Source organism: Calonectris borealis, chromosome 5, assembly GCF_964195595.1.
Source record: "Calonectris borealis chromosome 5, bCalBor7.hap1.2, whole genome shotgun sequence".
Lineage (NCBI taxonomy): Eukaryota > Metazoa > Chordata > Aves > Procellariiformes > Procellariidae > Calonectris > Calonectris borealis.
The window spans coordinates 1,608,486-1,623,842 of NC_134316.1; the positions used below are offsets into that span (position 1 = coordinate 1,608,486).

The 15,357-nt window shown below is 37.6% G+C and overlaps 1 protein-coding gene across 1 annotated transcript in view; it reads left to right on the forward strand.

Moving 5' to 3' along the window:
* Nucleotides 1–15,357, forward strand: part of FANCM (FA complementation group M) — a 79,918-nt gene that overhangs the window by 34,330 nt on the left and 30,231 nt on the right. Inside the window, exons 9-13 of the mRNA XM_075150678.1 lie at nt 850–1,043; nt 1,689–1,895; nt 5,162–5,396; nt 12,923–13,080; nt 13,697–13,849. Coding sequence (XP_075006779.1) covers nt 850–1,043; nt 1,689–1,895; nt 5,162–5,396; nt 12,923–13,080; nt 13,697–13,849 — 947 coding nt within the window. The remainder of the gene's footprint in view (nt 1–849; nt 1,044–1,688; nt 1,896–5,161; nt 5,397–12,922; nt 13,081–13,696; nt 13,850–15,357) is intronic.

A 15,357-nucleotide genomic window follows, 5' to 3' on the forward strand; every position in this document is an offset into this window, starting at 1 on the left:
AGGTGGTTTTGGTCAAAGGCAGTTTGCCATGTATCAATGCAATTATTTTTCCTGTTTCTTTGAAAAGGGAAAAGTTATCTTTGCTGCTGAAATGAGAGATATAACGAGTTGTGATGAGAGATCATTCAGAAGCAACAGATTATGGTATTAAGGGAAGTTTTTGCACATTTCTGCTGTCATGAGGATCCTAAGCTGTGGAACTAGACACAACGTTCTGTAGTAAATCATAGAAAGCTGATATACATCTATTTTACTCCACTATGCTGTATCCTAGACTAATGGTAACAGTAGGGTGTTTTTTTTTGCTGTATATTGGTAACCTCATCTAATTCTGGGCATTTAAGTAGAAGATTTAAAAGCTGCATTGTAAGCTCTTTGGAAGAAGGCATCTTAAACTTTATTTCAAGATGCTTGCCATCAAACCTGAGCTTTTCAAAGTAACATTAGTAATGGTACCTCAGATATAAGACATTCTCACCATAGTTGGTGTAAATTCTCCAAAATTAGAATACTGCTTTGATTCCAAAGAGGAATTGTTCGAGCAGGTATCTCAGAGCATTTTCTGGGAGATTGGTCTAAATAGGCTGAGAGGCTCCTAATTGTCAGTTTTCTCTACTGTTTTTTTTTATTTATTTACTTAGATTTTTTTTTTTTTTAAATGAAATTGATTTTTTTCAGACAAATTTTCTTTAAAATCAAAATGCAATATACTTGGACAGAATCTTCCCATTAAATGAGATGAGAGCTGTGAATATGTAGCTTATGGGATGACCTGTCCTTACTTTTTTAATTGTAATTATTTTTAAATCATGCATAAAAATGCTTTTCTGGCTTTTTAAAATTAAACAGATCAAGTCACAACTGAAAGCACATCTGTGGACGCTGTGGATACCAGAGTGATGATCTTCTCATCGTTTCGAGATAGCGTGCAAGAAATTGCAGAAATGCTTTCCCGGCTCAGTCCAGTTGTTAGAGTAATGACGTTTGTTGGCCACTCCACAGGAAAGAGCACGAAAGGCTTCACACAAAAGGAACAACTTGAGGTAAAGATGAGACTTGTATTAGGTAATAGTGATAAAGAGTATTAATTGTGTAAATAATTACATGAGTACTGATACAGATTGAATGGCAGTGACTGAACTTTAAAGTGTCATTAGTAAATTCCTGTGTAATTCAGTTGCTTTCAGAGTATCCAAAATTATACTCACTGAACAGAATGTATAAGTAGAAATATTTTATACATTTACATTATATTAACAAATGCTAACTTTTATATATTTGAAAATCTGAGGAAATATTCGAATACTTGCTTAGGGGATTTCTTTTTCTTGTAAGTAGAAAAAATAAGATATATTCTTAAATTTTGATGTAGCAAAGTTAGAAAAAAAAATGTTTAATTGCAAAGTTGGGAAGACAGTTTTTAGAAGAATGCCATGGTTGGAGTCAGAATAAAGTGTGCTTTATTTCCTTTATTTTAGAATTGAAGAGTTGATATGTTGATGCTGATAACATTGGCGCATGGTATTTGATCACGGTGAAGTAGCTGACAAATTCAGAACAACTGAGTTTTGTAGCTTTAAAATATAAATTAATGTTTTCAACTTCTGTCTGAACCTAGAAAAACTGCAAAGAGTGTATAAGGGGCCTTCTGGCTAACCTGTTAAATCTAATTTTAATAATTTATTCAGGTGGTAAAACGCTTTCGTGAAGGTGGGTATAACACTCTGGTCTCTACCTGTGTTGGGGAAGAAGGCTTAGACATTGGAGAAGTTGATCTCATCGTCTGCTTTGACGCTCAGAAAAGTCCAATTCGCCTTGTGCAGAGGATGGGCCGAACGGGGCGCAGGCGGCAGGGCAGGATCGTTGTCATCCTCGCCGAAGGGCGGGAGGAACGGGTGAGTGTATAGCTTGCTTCTTGCTGGGAAAACAAAGTGACCTGTTCAGTCTGTTCCAGGAAACTGTATCCTGTGCATTAAAAATCACAGCAATCCTCAGCACTCCTAGCAACGTTTTAACTGTCCCTACAGCAAATTATAATAGCCCACAATATTCTAAAAATATGTACACTTTCTCAATGTGAAGGGCTTCAAGCTTTTGTTCTTAATAACACTTATTTTGTAAATGATAAACCGAAACACAGAAACAGACGTGGAAGAGATAGGGATGAATCTCTGAGAGCAGGAGGACTGGCAGCGTCTCGCTCTGAACTGCTGATGACACTGTGCTTTCAGACAAGTGCTTAGTGGTGGCAGACTTGCATGTGAGGTCTGAAGAGATCAGCTTAAGTGGAAATCCTGAACCTCAGCACTCAACTCAGAGTATAATTAATCGTTTCTGAGTGCAGGCTGCCTCTGGGGAAACTAATGTACCAGTGGAAATCTAAGCAGTGAGTTGTGAGCTGGGAGAACCGATCCTCAGCTGTACCAGCACACTGCCCAGCTTCATCCCGCAGCTGCGCGATTGCTAGGTCTGATCCAAGGAAGCTGGCGGGGCAGGGTTTAGGTAGGAGGAGGCAAGGCAGTCCCTGTTGACATCACTCGTGGGTGAGATTGGTGGCAGGGTAGTACGAACCTGCATCTTTACAGTTTCATCGTGCAACTCCTGTTGGAATGCAAGCCATTTTTAGGGTGCACCTCACTGTTCTGGCTGAAAATTGATTTTGTTCTTTGCTGGTTTTGTTTACCTGTGAGGTTGGTTCTGAGTTGGATCAGGTTTCATGACAGAGAAGTCCAAGATCTAAGTGTAAGCTAATTGTAAACCGAGAATTTCAGACTCTTGCTATTATTTAATTTTTTCCATATGTTGTGCCCCTGGTTTAAATTTGTAGGTAGCAGGGATTTAATTCTAAATGAGGGTCCAAAAAATCCTGCCTGAGGAAAAAAAGCTGCTTTGAAGGGATGAGAGTTAAAAATGATAAAAGTGAATGGTATTTGTAAATAGATATTTTCTCATGCTGCTTATGAAGACTGATTACTACTGAAAGCTCTGCTCTGTAAAGGGATATTAAAATGGTCCCTTAAATTCCTTGGAGTTTCTCTTAAGCAATTGGATTACGGGGTTCTTCAGATTTTCTCAGAAATCTTTGAAGCAGAACCTTCCCCCAGGTAGGATAGTAATTTTATGTAATTTTTTTTGTTTTGAGATCATGAAGTAAATTTAATTGCTGAACAATATTGGCTTGTTTGGCTGGTTTGTTGTTTTGGGGCTTTGTTGTTTTGGGGCTTTGTTGTTTTGGGGCTTTGTTGTTTTGGGGCTTTGTTGTTTTGGTTTGGGTTTTTTTGGGGTTTTTTTTGGTTTTGGTTTGGTTTGGGTTGGGTTTTTGATTGAGTCTCCTTCCAGATCTGTTAATGTGGAGATTCTTCCCCATCACATAACTTGCAGCTAAGTAATTAATGCTCTCATATTAATTCATGGGAATTTGTTTTTCTTTTTTAAAAAATCAGACCACTTCAAGTCAATTATAAAGCTTTTGAAGACATTTTTGGGGGAAAAATTGGAAAATACAGGTCTGGAAGTTTGATGTTTGACAGGAATTTCTGTTACAGAAGTGTTTATTCCTCTGGTCCGGTCCTCACCTCCCCACGTGTTTCCCCGCCCGGTTCAGCTGACCCACATGGAAGCGCACTGCGTCTCAGCCATGCAGCGCACGTCACGCAGTTGCACCCTGCTAATGCCCTGGCTTCCCTGAGCGTTTGGCTTACAAATCTTCTACCTTTCTAGTTCAGCCGTATTCCAAGATGTGCTGTGTTTTGATTTGGGATTTTTAACGTCTTGTGACAGCTCAGCTGCGTGTGCATCAGCCTGGAAGGGGGCTGTTAGCTGCAGGTTTAAACCGATACAAAGAGAAGGGCACAGGGGAGCTCACAGCCTCTCAGGCTCCGGTCAGGCCAAGCTGACACTCTCTCTGAAACAAAGGAAAAGGAAACACACTGTCTCAGTAACAGTGAAGTAACAATTCTGTTGAGCAATGAATTTGGCAATACAATTTTTTTTTCCATAAAAAGACTTTTTTGCCTGTTCTAGGATTAAAAGATATATATCGGAATGCCTGAGGGACGGTATAATAAAGCTAGCCGTTAACCTCTTCCAGTTTTATTCAGAGCACATCTTTTTGTGTCCGTCTCCTCTAATCCTGGCTTCCAAAGATCATCTCTCTCAAAAGAACCTAGCTGCCATACTACCGTATTCAGAGCACTTAGTCTGCCTAACTGGGCACGCTGTCTCCATCGGTGACCTGTAACAGAGACTCGGAGAAGAATATTAGGACAAGAAATATTCAGAGCGGGGACCAGTTTCTTTCCTTAGTTTCTCCATCTTTGTCTTGGTTTGTGTGTTGCACAATAAAAATGGAGTGTAATTAAAAGAACTTGGAGCGTGTATGACATTAAGAAATAATCTTATGCCTTTTCTTTGCTTGACCTCCTTTCTTTGATGTAAATTAGATTACATGAGAAACATCCCTGTATCTATTGCAGATTGTAAATTCCCCCAGGTAAGGGCTGTGTTTCTTCTTCTCTCAAGTGCTGTGCCTACTTCTGATCTATTTAGAGAGTGTAAAAAGCTGTACATTGTTTTATATTCTGTATTGTTTGCAACATGAAGAACAATCACTGTTCTTTGGTACTTCCTTGCTTTTTGTTACATTTGCTTTGAATGTGTTACCTAGGCACAAAACGATGATAATTCAAATTTAATTTGACGTAGATATTTTAGTATGGAAGTGCTTTAAAAAAGAAAAAAAACCCTGAACTTAGTAGCTATGTTTTAATGTATTCAATATCAGATTCTCAATACAACTTTACTGCTTTGTTGTTTCCATCTACGTCCTTCTGTTCCTTTGCTGTCTCTGCTTTGGTTACCATAATATGGAGGCATGCTGGAAGTCTTGAACTTGCAGTTCAAGAACTTGCACAAGCAGTTACGTTGACCTAACAGATGATATTCACAGAAGAGGGAATATGGTTGGCTCTCAGGGCCTTGCATCATATTTTGTTTTAGTTGTGTTTGGGGAAGAAAAGAAAAAAGAGAAAAAACAAAAAGCATCTTGATGACGGAACACAAAATAATGAGAAACCCCACAGACACTCAGGTGTTCTTTTGCTTTTGATCAAGTTAGTGAAAAAATAATCCAACAACATATGATTCATTCTCTCTTTTACAGACTTACAATCAAAGCCAGTCTAACAAAAGGAGCATCCACAAAGCTATTTCAGGAAACAAAATGCTTCATTTTTACCAGCATAGCCCACGTATGATTCCACAAGGCATAACTCCAAAGCTGCATAAAATGTTTATTAGTGCTGAAAAATATGAACCAAGCAATTCAAGAATGCTTTCCAAAGAGAGAAGATCTAGTTCCCTCCAGCATAAATCTGCTCTTTTTTCCTATGTCACTGGTAAGAGGATTATGGTGTTTTTCTAAGCACTGCGTAAGCTGCTATCTCATGTTGTTATATTACAGCATATCAAAACTGTGTGCTCACATGAATTTTGGGTCTAGCAAAAGTGTAATTTCTGTCAGCTGTAGCCTTTCCACTGTGATACTGTGCTGACTGCTGCTTTGATTCCTCATCCTTTTCCTTTAACATCCTCAAATCACAGTTCTGTCCTTAAATATCCGTACTTCAAATCAGACATTTGTTTTATCTTTCTCCATAGAGCTTCTCATGGAGTCAATGACTGAAGGTCAGAAACTCCAGCTACAAACAGAAGAGGCAAATGTTAATTATGTCCTCCAAAGACTTCTGATATACCTATGTCAGGTGGCATAATTGTCACTTAAATGTTTAGTGATAATTCTATACCAAATCTGGTTTTGAGCTTTAACAGTTAGGCTTAGTGTTTTTATTAATAAAGAAAAGTATGCCTTATACCTTTGTAAATGACAATAAAACAGAAATGCTTGAAAACTAAAGGGTTTTGAGGAGAGGAAAAGGAGAAATCAAGGGTAGGATATTTATGAATTGCACACACCCTTGGAGGAAAATTAATCTAAAAAGAGATCTTTAGCTGATGCAGTTCCATGGCACTGAAATGCTCAGTAAACTGAACAAAATTATAAGATAGGAAGAAAGAGCTAAGTTTTGTAAATACTTGGAAATTGTCATGCTTGATCTCTTTGGTTAAGTGCTTTCTGTAAAGACTAATAACAACTTCTTGAAAGAAGAAACTAAAAGCCTTGGGAAACTTTGTATTTCAGTATCTGGGTAGCTAGACCTTAGAGTTAGTGAGTTTTAAATGCTTCTGATCACAAAAATACTTATTATCAAAATCTACATCTGAACTCTTTCCACACTACCCAGGGCAAACAAAAGGCTGAACACAGAAAGGGGAAGCAAGCTATAAAATCATGCAGAAAAAAATCGGCTTCCCCTTTGGCCTCCAAAACAGTTGATGCTTTCTCCCATTTTGCAGGGTAGAAATGTAATGGGAGAAGAATTAGTATTGATAAATCAATCTGTGCATGCCATCCTCAGCCCAAACTCTTTGTAAGTATGCATGTGCTGCAGACACAGCTGTGGCACAGTTGTGGTGATGCTCTGGATCATTACATTTCCCGTTATGCCTCTGGAGCCTTCTGTAAGGCATGCTTATCTGGGTTTTGTGCACAACCCAGATGGTGGGCAGTGAGGAAAATGGAGAATGAAATAAACAGCCACAACTTGCAAGAAAATAAGCAGAGCAAAACTGGAATTAAAATAATCGTTTTAGAATGCTTGTAAGTCTGTCCTAGAAAATGGAAATGAGAGGCAGTAAGTGCATAAAGAAGATAATATGCTGAACATATTTCCTGCTGAGGGAATAGCACTTCAAAAGCTGTAATTACCAGGTTCCTTTTGTGTGAAATAGGTTAGCAGCTGCCACAATTGAAGAAAATAGTGTGCATGGAGGTCTGTCAGTTGCCGAAGATTTAACATGATTGACTGCCCATCTTGCAAACAAGTGTTACCTGAGTGCAAATTACTGAGTACCGGCTTTGTATTGAAGTCCCCTTCATAACTGTATGAAGAAGGTGGCTGTTTCTGATTTTAATGATATTCAAGATAAATCTCAAAAAGAAGAGAAAGGTCTTTTTTTTTGCATTTTTTGCATCTCCTCTCCTTATTTCAGTGCCCTCTTCCACATCAGAAAATTGAAAAAGCTAGCAGCAATGAATAAGCTGTGTATGTTCTTATTTATGCTCTCTTACTTTTCATTTGTTCTTGAGGTTCAGTTGATATTCAAGTTTGTCCATGGAAGAATACGTGTGCACAGAAATTGAAGTATGATGGGCAGAAGTATCGTAGTAATTTCAAGCATTCTCTTTCTTTTCTAGTCAAAATTAAGTATTTCCTGTTCTTCTTAATTTGATTCAATTTGTATTAATTTTACACTATTCTTCCACTTCAAAACCTCTTTCATAAATTTTTATCTGTTTGTCAGTACCAGGACACATTATTCTTGTCTTGTCCCATCACTAACCAAGTGTATTCTTCACTTGTATGAGCTTTTCTTCAAAAAGTACAGCAACAAGAGCAAAAATCCCATTACTCAGCAGTCCTCTTATTCTTTCTTCTAATTTGAGATTCTTTTCTCTCAGTTTTGTTTTTTGTTTGTGTGTTTTTGTTTTTGGTTTTTTTTTTAAGAGTTTGCTAAAATTGAGTAGCATATTAGTAAGTGCAGTAAAATCAAAAAGCATTTAAGAAAGAATAGTTTTTTGCTTAAAATGGCTTGGACTCATTGGAGGAAAAAATCTCTGAACAGGTATCTTCGGAGACAACTCATGTTTTTTATGCTCGTCTTTTTTTACTTTATAAAATGAGAATAACTATCCCACAAGATAATTGAAAAGGTGAAAGTGCTGAAAAATCTGGATAATCATCTCTAACATTATCTTTGCAAGTTCTCTGCCAATCTCCCTGCTCTGAGAGAGGTATGAAACCACAATAGGCATGCCAAAAAATAGCTAACATGCATTAAAATGTGCTTTTCCCATACCTTGTTGTTCCTGGTAGCTGAATGTCATTTTAAGCTATCAATAATTTATTTTGTTTTTCTTTTTGCATTATATTTGTCTAGGTGAAATCTCATTTGGTTAATTCTTCTTCTCCTGGTTCTTCACAATTACTCTACTCCCCCCTTTTCAGATTGTATCAATTTTGGGTTGTCTACAGTTGTGTGGTTTTTTGATTTTACAATTTAACATTATTTCTTTAATTGCTGTTTTTATCTTAACAATGCAATCTTCTTTTACTGTCTTTTTCTAAAATATACCAATGCCTTCTTTAGTCTTTAGACCTTTGTGGGGTTTTTTATGCTTTTCCAGTTGTCCATGCCTTTTAATGTAGTTGTGGCAAGGCCTTTGGATGGCTGATAAATTTTCCGAGTTCATCTCCTATTTGAATTAAACATGCATAATAATGCACATTACCTTCTCGAGTGGTTGTCAGAAAACTATGGAAATACTGCAGAAGACTGTTGTTTTCAATGTTTTTGTTTGAAAAAACAGTTAATCATGGACGTATTTATGCACATGTACTTCAGCTCCTTAAATTCAGATTTCTTCTCCTGACAGTACCCATGTAGTAGGAAGGCACACCGCTTTGTGTGCTGCGTTAAGAACAAAACACTTTACATCTGCCTTGAAGCAGCTTTGTCTTGTCCTGCTTTTCTCAGTAGAGAGCTGTCTTCATCTGATTAAGACAACATCTGGCCTTTTGCTTCTGAAAATTGTCACCTGCCTGCTTCCTTGTGCATAGTGTGTTTGTTCGGTTTGTTGGTTTTTTGTTTGTTTGGGTTTTTTTGTTTGGTTGGTTTGGGTTTTCTTTGTTGTTTTTTTTTTTTTTTTTAAAAAGAGTGTTTTACCTTTGCCTTTCTTGGCTTACACCTTTCAATGTTTTCAGGATGATAGCTACACAAAATTCCTAATCAGGTGGTGGGGGTTTTTTAACTCATTTCAGCTACACCTATTTTGAATTATTTTTTTCAGCCAATGACATGGCTTCTCCAAAATACCAATTGCATTTTCTTCTATAGCATGCCTGAGCCAAACAAGCCTCTTGTGCTGTGTATGGGAGCATGAATATCAATTTTAATCTAGCCAAAAGTGACCTCAGCAGCAATATTGTGCTCGTTGCCTTCCCGTTGTTCTTCCCTGCCCATTTCCCTCTCCCACATTCACACATTTCTAGTAAAGGAAGCATTATTCTGCGTCGGCAGTGCATAATTTCTTAGGTAAACCAGCAGAACCTTTGGACAGTTGAAAGCTGCTTTTGCACCAGCAGCTAGCTTCATAGTGAGAAGAGGGACAGTTTATGACACTAGATTTGAGGTATCACGGCTGGCTATACTGTCCTGGTCAATATGGTGCTTCCAGTTCCTTCTTTCTTGCCCTTAAACAGAGGTTATTTCTCTGAGAACTGAAAAATTCCCTGCTAGCTACAGACTAAATCCACCTTCTTCTCTCCCTCCAGGCTATTTCTTGCTCTCCTCCCAGTTAAAGGGAAAGGAAAATATTTTGCTTCTGGAGAAAAACATGGAAAATTACATTAATGATGTTAGTGATATGTTTGTCTTTGGTAGTACATTGCATTTGTAACTCATAAAATGTTCTTAAAGATAATTACCCTTAAAATGAGCATGTGCTACTTTGCATGAAGGGGAGATGCTGTTGCCAATTACTGAATTCAACAGGACATGGTAATCATAGAATCACAGGATGGTTTGGGTTGGAAGGGACCTTTAAAGGTCACCTAGTCCAACCCACCCCTGCTGTGAGCAGGAACATCTTCAACTAGATGAGGTTGTTCAGAGCCCCGTCCAGCCTGACCTTGAATGTTTCCAGGAATGGGGCATCTACAACATCTCTGGGCAACCTGTGCCAGTGTCTCACCACCCTCATCGTAAAAAATTTCTTCCTTATATCTAGTCTGAATCTACCCTTCTTTAGTTTAAAACCATTTCCCCTTGTCCTATCGCTATAGGCCCTACTAAATTCTCGACTATGCATGCAAACAGCCTAATCATTCTCAATTAGGATGGGGATTTTTTTCTGTAAGAGCTAAAGAAGAGCTCCTGGTACTTTGCAATTACTCAACAGTATACAGCTTAGCTTTCTACAAAATACTGTAAAAAGCTAGAGCTTATCTGTAAGTCATTAATGAGATGTGTGTGTCTGGTGATATTTTACATTCCCTAAATGAGTCTGTCCACCAGAATGTAAACTTTCTACCTTTGCTCTAATATTACCTATAGTGGTCTAAGCTATAAATTGAACTCTACTAGCGTATATGTTATTATTCATTATATATTTCTGTTAATCTAGTCAATGTGTTTTTGAAATTTCTTTGGATCTTTTTCTTAAGTTTTCTCAAGTTTTCTTTTTAGTTTTGAGAACTCTTATTCATCCACACAGTGAGTTTTAGTAATCTGTGAATTGTGGCTTTGTGTAAAAATGAAGCACTTCATAATTTGCAGAATTGATAGTATTCCATTCAGCTGTAATGATTCCTGATACAAATACATGCCTATTTCCCTGGACAGCCTGCTTGTATTTTAGCAAGCTATTATTTCAGACTGCTGTGCAGAACTCTCCGTGACATCTCTTTCCTTCTGTTAAGAACAGAGTCTTGAATTTGTAGTTTGTGAACACTGAAAATAGAAGGTGGGGGTTTTTTTGTTTTGTTTTTGCTAGCCCTTAAGTCTGAAATTGTATTTTACTTATATGCTGGCAGCAGTCATATTTGTCTGGGTCCCTGTTTCTTTCCATTCTAGTTAGGTTTCACTTGATGTGAAACGTCAGTCCTGTCAGAGCTTATGGCAACTTTCCTCATCTAAGATGAGTATAACAACAATGGAGAGGGTTAAAATGTTAAAAAGTAGAAGTGAGAACTTGCAGAATAGTTTGCTTTAAGGTAATTTTCCTTCAGTGTGAGACCTGGTTCAGTTTCCCTCCCTGTGTAACAGCAACTAGGTTGTATGGCTGAAAAAGAGTTTGCCAGCTGCTGGAGGCCTTCATGCCTGTGTAATGTTAGACAGATGGTATCGCAGAATCCTCTTGTCTTTGTCAAAGGAGTTACTCTCTGCAGGTGAAACACAGAGAACTGAAGTCACCTGTTGTTCTCGCTGTTTCCCTGGATGTGTCTGGATGGCAGTGGTTCATCACCTGAGGCGTTAGGGAAAGTTCCGGTACACTGTCTGGACAATCATCTTCAAGAGCAAGAGGGAACCCAAACTAGATCTGTTTGTCTACACAGTTTTTCGCTGGTGCCTGCTTTTTGCTATCTAACAACTTGCTGTTTGAAAATGCATTCTTGGTTCCTCAGTAGGCCATCTTTTTGCTTTTTGGTTATGAAGTATTAAGTGAGGCAGTAGAAGTCACTTTGGACTGACCAGGGGCGTTAGGTTTTGGTTACAACTGAGGACTCTTTCTGGCCTTTCCTTTCTACCTTGTCCAGGCAACACTGTCCAGAACTCCACGCTAATCCAAGACTGACATTCTGTCTTGGTGTGTGGGTGCTGGATACTTAACTGTTCTTATAAACAATAGGAAAGGCTGTGAGATATGCTTTTCTGATAAGTGTCCTTAATTTTCTTTTCCTTCAGGTCTCTCTTTTTTCCTCCTCTACTGGGTCCTTGAATTGTGTTAGTTATAAAGGAGTGTAACACCTCCTAGACTTGAGTCAAAAATATTTTAGTAGCAGTATTGATCTTCTGGATTTTTTTTGTCAATGGCCTTAAAAAAATTCAGTGTTGGTTAGTTTTTTCCAGCTGAAAAGTGAAAGACTTTTTCTGAACAGGACTTGAACCTAGTATTCTGAACTCTCAGGGATCTGTTTTTGAGTCTGTAATAAACATTGTCACACCATCCTGTGAAGACACAGTCTCTGGCAATTGTCATTTGAGAGGATTGAGAAACATAGGCTGATTCCTCTTGCATGGCATTAATTCAGAATAGGATGTTGGCTGCAGATTCACCCTAAATCCTGTCTGCAGAGGGATTGTCAAATTAACTTAATTATTTTTCTTCAAGCTTCATACACCTGAGCTGAAAGCAAACACATTCTTAACACGTACTTAACACTGATTCTTTGGATGCTCCTTTGCTATTGGCACTGATGGCTGTTTTGAGGGACTTTGCATTTTTTTGGTGGTATCAAGGTTTGCTGTCAGACTGCCAAAAATTACTCCATTTCCTCTTCGTCACTGGAGCGTCCTTGCTTAAAACCAAGCAGCACCAGGGCCTTGTCTTCAGCAAGCTGCCATATGAGCACTTACTTTGTTTTTATCTAGCAGTGGTGCTCACGGGTGCCTTATACTTCCCACTTGCAGTTATGAGTCTAAATAACACTCACAAACCACTTTTTTGTTCCCCTGCTCCTGGGGAATTTTCATAGTACTTTTGTTTCTGTCCTCTTTTCATCTGTATGTCCTTAATAGAGGAGATTGATTCAAAATGACTAACAAGTATTTTTGTCATAACAAATTAATGTTGCTTTCCAGTATTTAAAGAGTAACTTAAAAAAAAAAAAAGAAAAAGATAAAAAAAAAAAAAAAACAACTTATTTGCTGTTTGTTCCCCAAGGTCTCTGAGACACACATTTAGAAATTCAAGCCATATACTTTCCCTGTTTGCTATACTGTCTTCAGGGCCTCTAGGTATTTGATATATGTATATCTCTCCATTTATATCTGTCTGTCTATCTATATCTTTGTTCATATGATGCCTTCCCCCAAAACAATCGTTTAATAGATAGATTTATCCGTAATTATAACACGTACAACACTGTTTTGATACTTGTTTCTGACATCAGATTCTCTATATCTGGTTTTGCTTGTGGCACAGAGAAAGTATTTTTTCTTTTGACTGGTATCACACAAAGTTCTTTTTATTCTTTTGCTTAAAGTAGGTAACATTTTCCTGTTATTGTTTCTCCCCCCATAGGCCAAAAGCAAATACACTGTCATGAGAATTGGTCTCTATCGCCTGAGGAATTTGAAATATGGGACAGACTTTACAGGATTAAGGAAAGTGATGGAGTGAAGGAACCAATACTGCCTCAAATTCAGTTTGAAACCTTAGAAAACCTTGAAGAAATATCAGTGAGTTTAACCTGAACGTAATGTTTCCTTTGACATGAGGCCTAAAGGGTGCCCGAAGTAACAAAGGCAACTACGAATTTGAAGGAGATCTATATTGAAAATGCAATTTTGAGAATTATATGTAGGTTTTTGAGGTTAAGAATTTAGGAATTAGATATTTGAAATAGGTCTTTGAGGTTAGGTCTGTAGATTAAAAATACATTTTAAAGTTTTTTAGTATCCAATAAGTTCTGTTCCTGTTTCTAAGAATTCCATGCAGGATGCTCTATTCATGTAGGTATTGTATCCACACTTTTTCATTTCCTTGTTTATATAACTATAAAAGTGTTACTGAAAGAAAACCTCAAGTTTTACAAGCTCTTTTTTGATTCAGAGGAAAAATTAGGAGCTTTTGTGTCATTTCAGCACTTAAAACAAGCTGTCTTCCTTGAAAAGTCGTAACAACACAAAGTATGGAATTGTTTTTATTTTAGACCAGACTTAAACCTTTGTGATAATGTTTAGACACTTTTCTACATTCAGAGTATTTATTGTCCCTGACGGAAAAGTAGACATTGGTTTTGCTAAACAATTTCTTAATTAAAATCTCCTTGCCAATCTTAATTTCAAACTGCAGAAGCATGAAGAGAAGGCAACTCATGAACTTTCCTTATCTGAATGGAGAATTTGGCAGAATCGTCCTTTTCCTACCTCCATGGTTGATCACTCAGATCGTTGCTACCATTTTATCAGTGTTATGGAAATGATAGAACTGATGAGACATGAACAGGTAAGCAGTTTATGTTTGGCTGGCTGTAAACATGCACAAGTATTTAATGCACAGTTAGAATATTTAAAAAAAAATGAGTGTTCTAGTTCTGTCTGGTCAGCTGAAACAAAAAGTGAGGAAGTGTTTGCATGGAGCTAAGTTAGGCATTGTGAAATGGATAATGTGTATTTAATTTTTTTTCAAAATGTCTCCCACTGGTATTCTGTAATTCTTAATCTTTTCCTCAGAAGTTGTTCAAAAACAGTTAGTGTTTCTCTAAACAGAAAAAAAACCCACCCATAAATCATTCTTGTTTTAATGGATCCAAGTATCGATTTTTTACAAAAAGACATTAAATACAAGAACTAAATATGTTAAGGAGCAATGTCACCAAGAGTGATAGTAGAACTATTCCAGAGTGTAATAGGAATTGGAAATAATTTTGTGTCATGTACGTACATTAAATGCATCTCATAAAAATGAGCAGGAATGTATTGCATGTTTTGAGGCTTTTTGGTTTGTATTATTTTGTTGAAAGCTTTAATTAAAAACCTCCTAAGAATTAAAGGATAAGAGGAGAGCAGTCAAACAAACATGGATGAAAACCATTTGGGAGATGAGAATTTTGTTTACTAACAGTTATGGATAGCAGATATGCCTTTATAATGAAAGGCACATCAAGAAAATGTGTGTAGAGGTGGATCTGTTGACAGTACCTGAAGACTTCAGTTGTTCACCACACTATGTTTTCCTCCAGTTTAGCTCTTTTATGTTCCACACATGCTGCTTTTTATTGTGTTGAAGTTTTCTAGGTCATCAGAATCTGTTGCTAAGCTGCCAGAGTCTCCTGAATAACTAGACTACTCAAGGAAAAGAATAGAGACATTGTAGTTGTACTCCTCACTAGGCAAGTGTATTAATGGAAGGTTGTAAATAGACTTTCAGAGCTAAGATAAGCTTCTCCACTTCATCACAGAACAATGGCATTCTTGACTTCTTTGAGAGTCTATGTTCTCAAGCTAGGGTCAAGAACATACTGCCAGAGAGAGAGAACTTTGGGGAGAGTTCAGGTATAAAGAGCTGAAGGAAGTCAAGAGGCAAAGAAAAGGTTAAAAAATTTAGAATTGCTCTTCTAATTGAGGACTTCTCTCCCCACCACCAAATCAGGCACTTGAAGTATTTGTGACTTAAGTTCCTTTTGTGAAAGTATATTGATACCAGAAGTCTCTTCAGGTTCCCAAGCGCCTTCAAACTGACATCTGGCACCCTTAAAATACTTTACAGAGCGAATTATTGAGTCACCAACGGAGTCTTCAGTCTTCTCTCCCGAACTGTGCCAAAGCAGAGTTTTACAGAACTTCTACAGAGATAGGTCTGCCTACTGTCCCTCACGGGAATGAGTCGGCCCAACTCACCTACCTCTGCTCTCTACTGTGTAGGGAACAGGGAGGATGTCCCTTCAGCAGGCAGGACCCAAAACTATGGCTTTTTACATCATGGTCATCATGGTACATTTTGCTTAGCTCTGA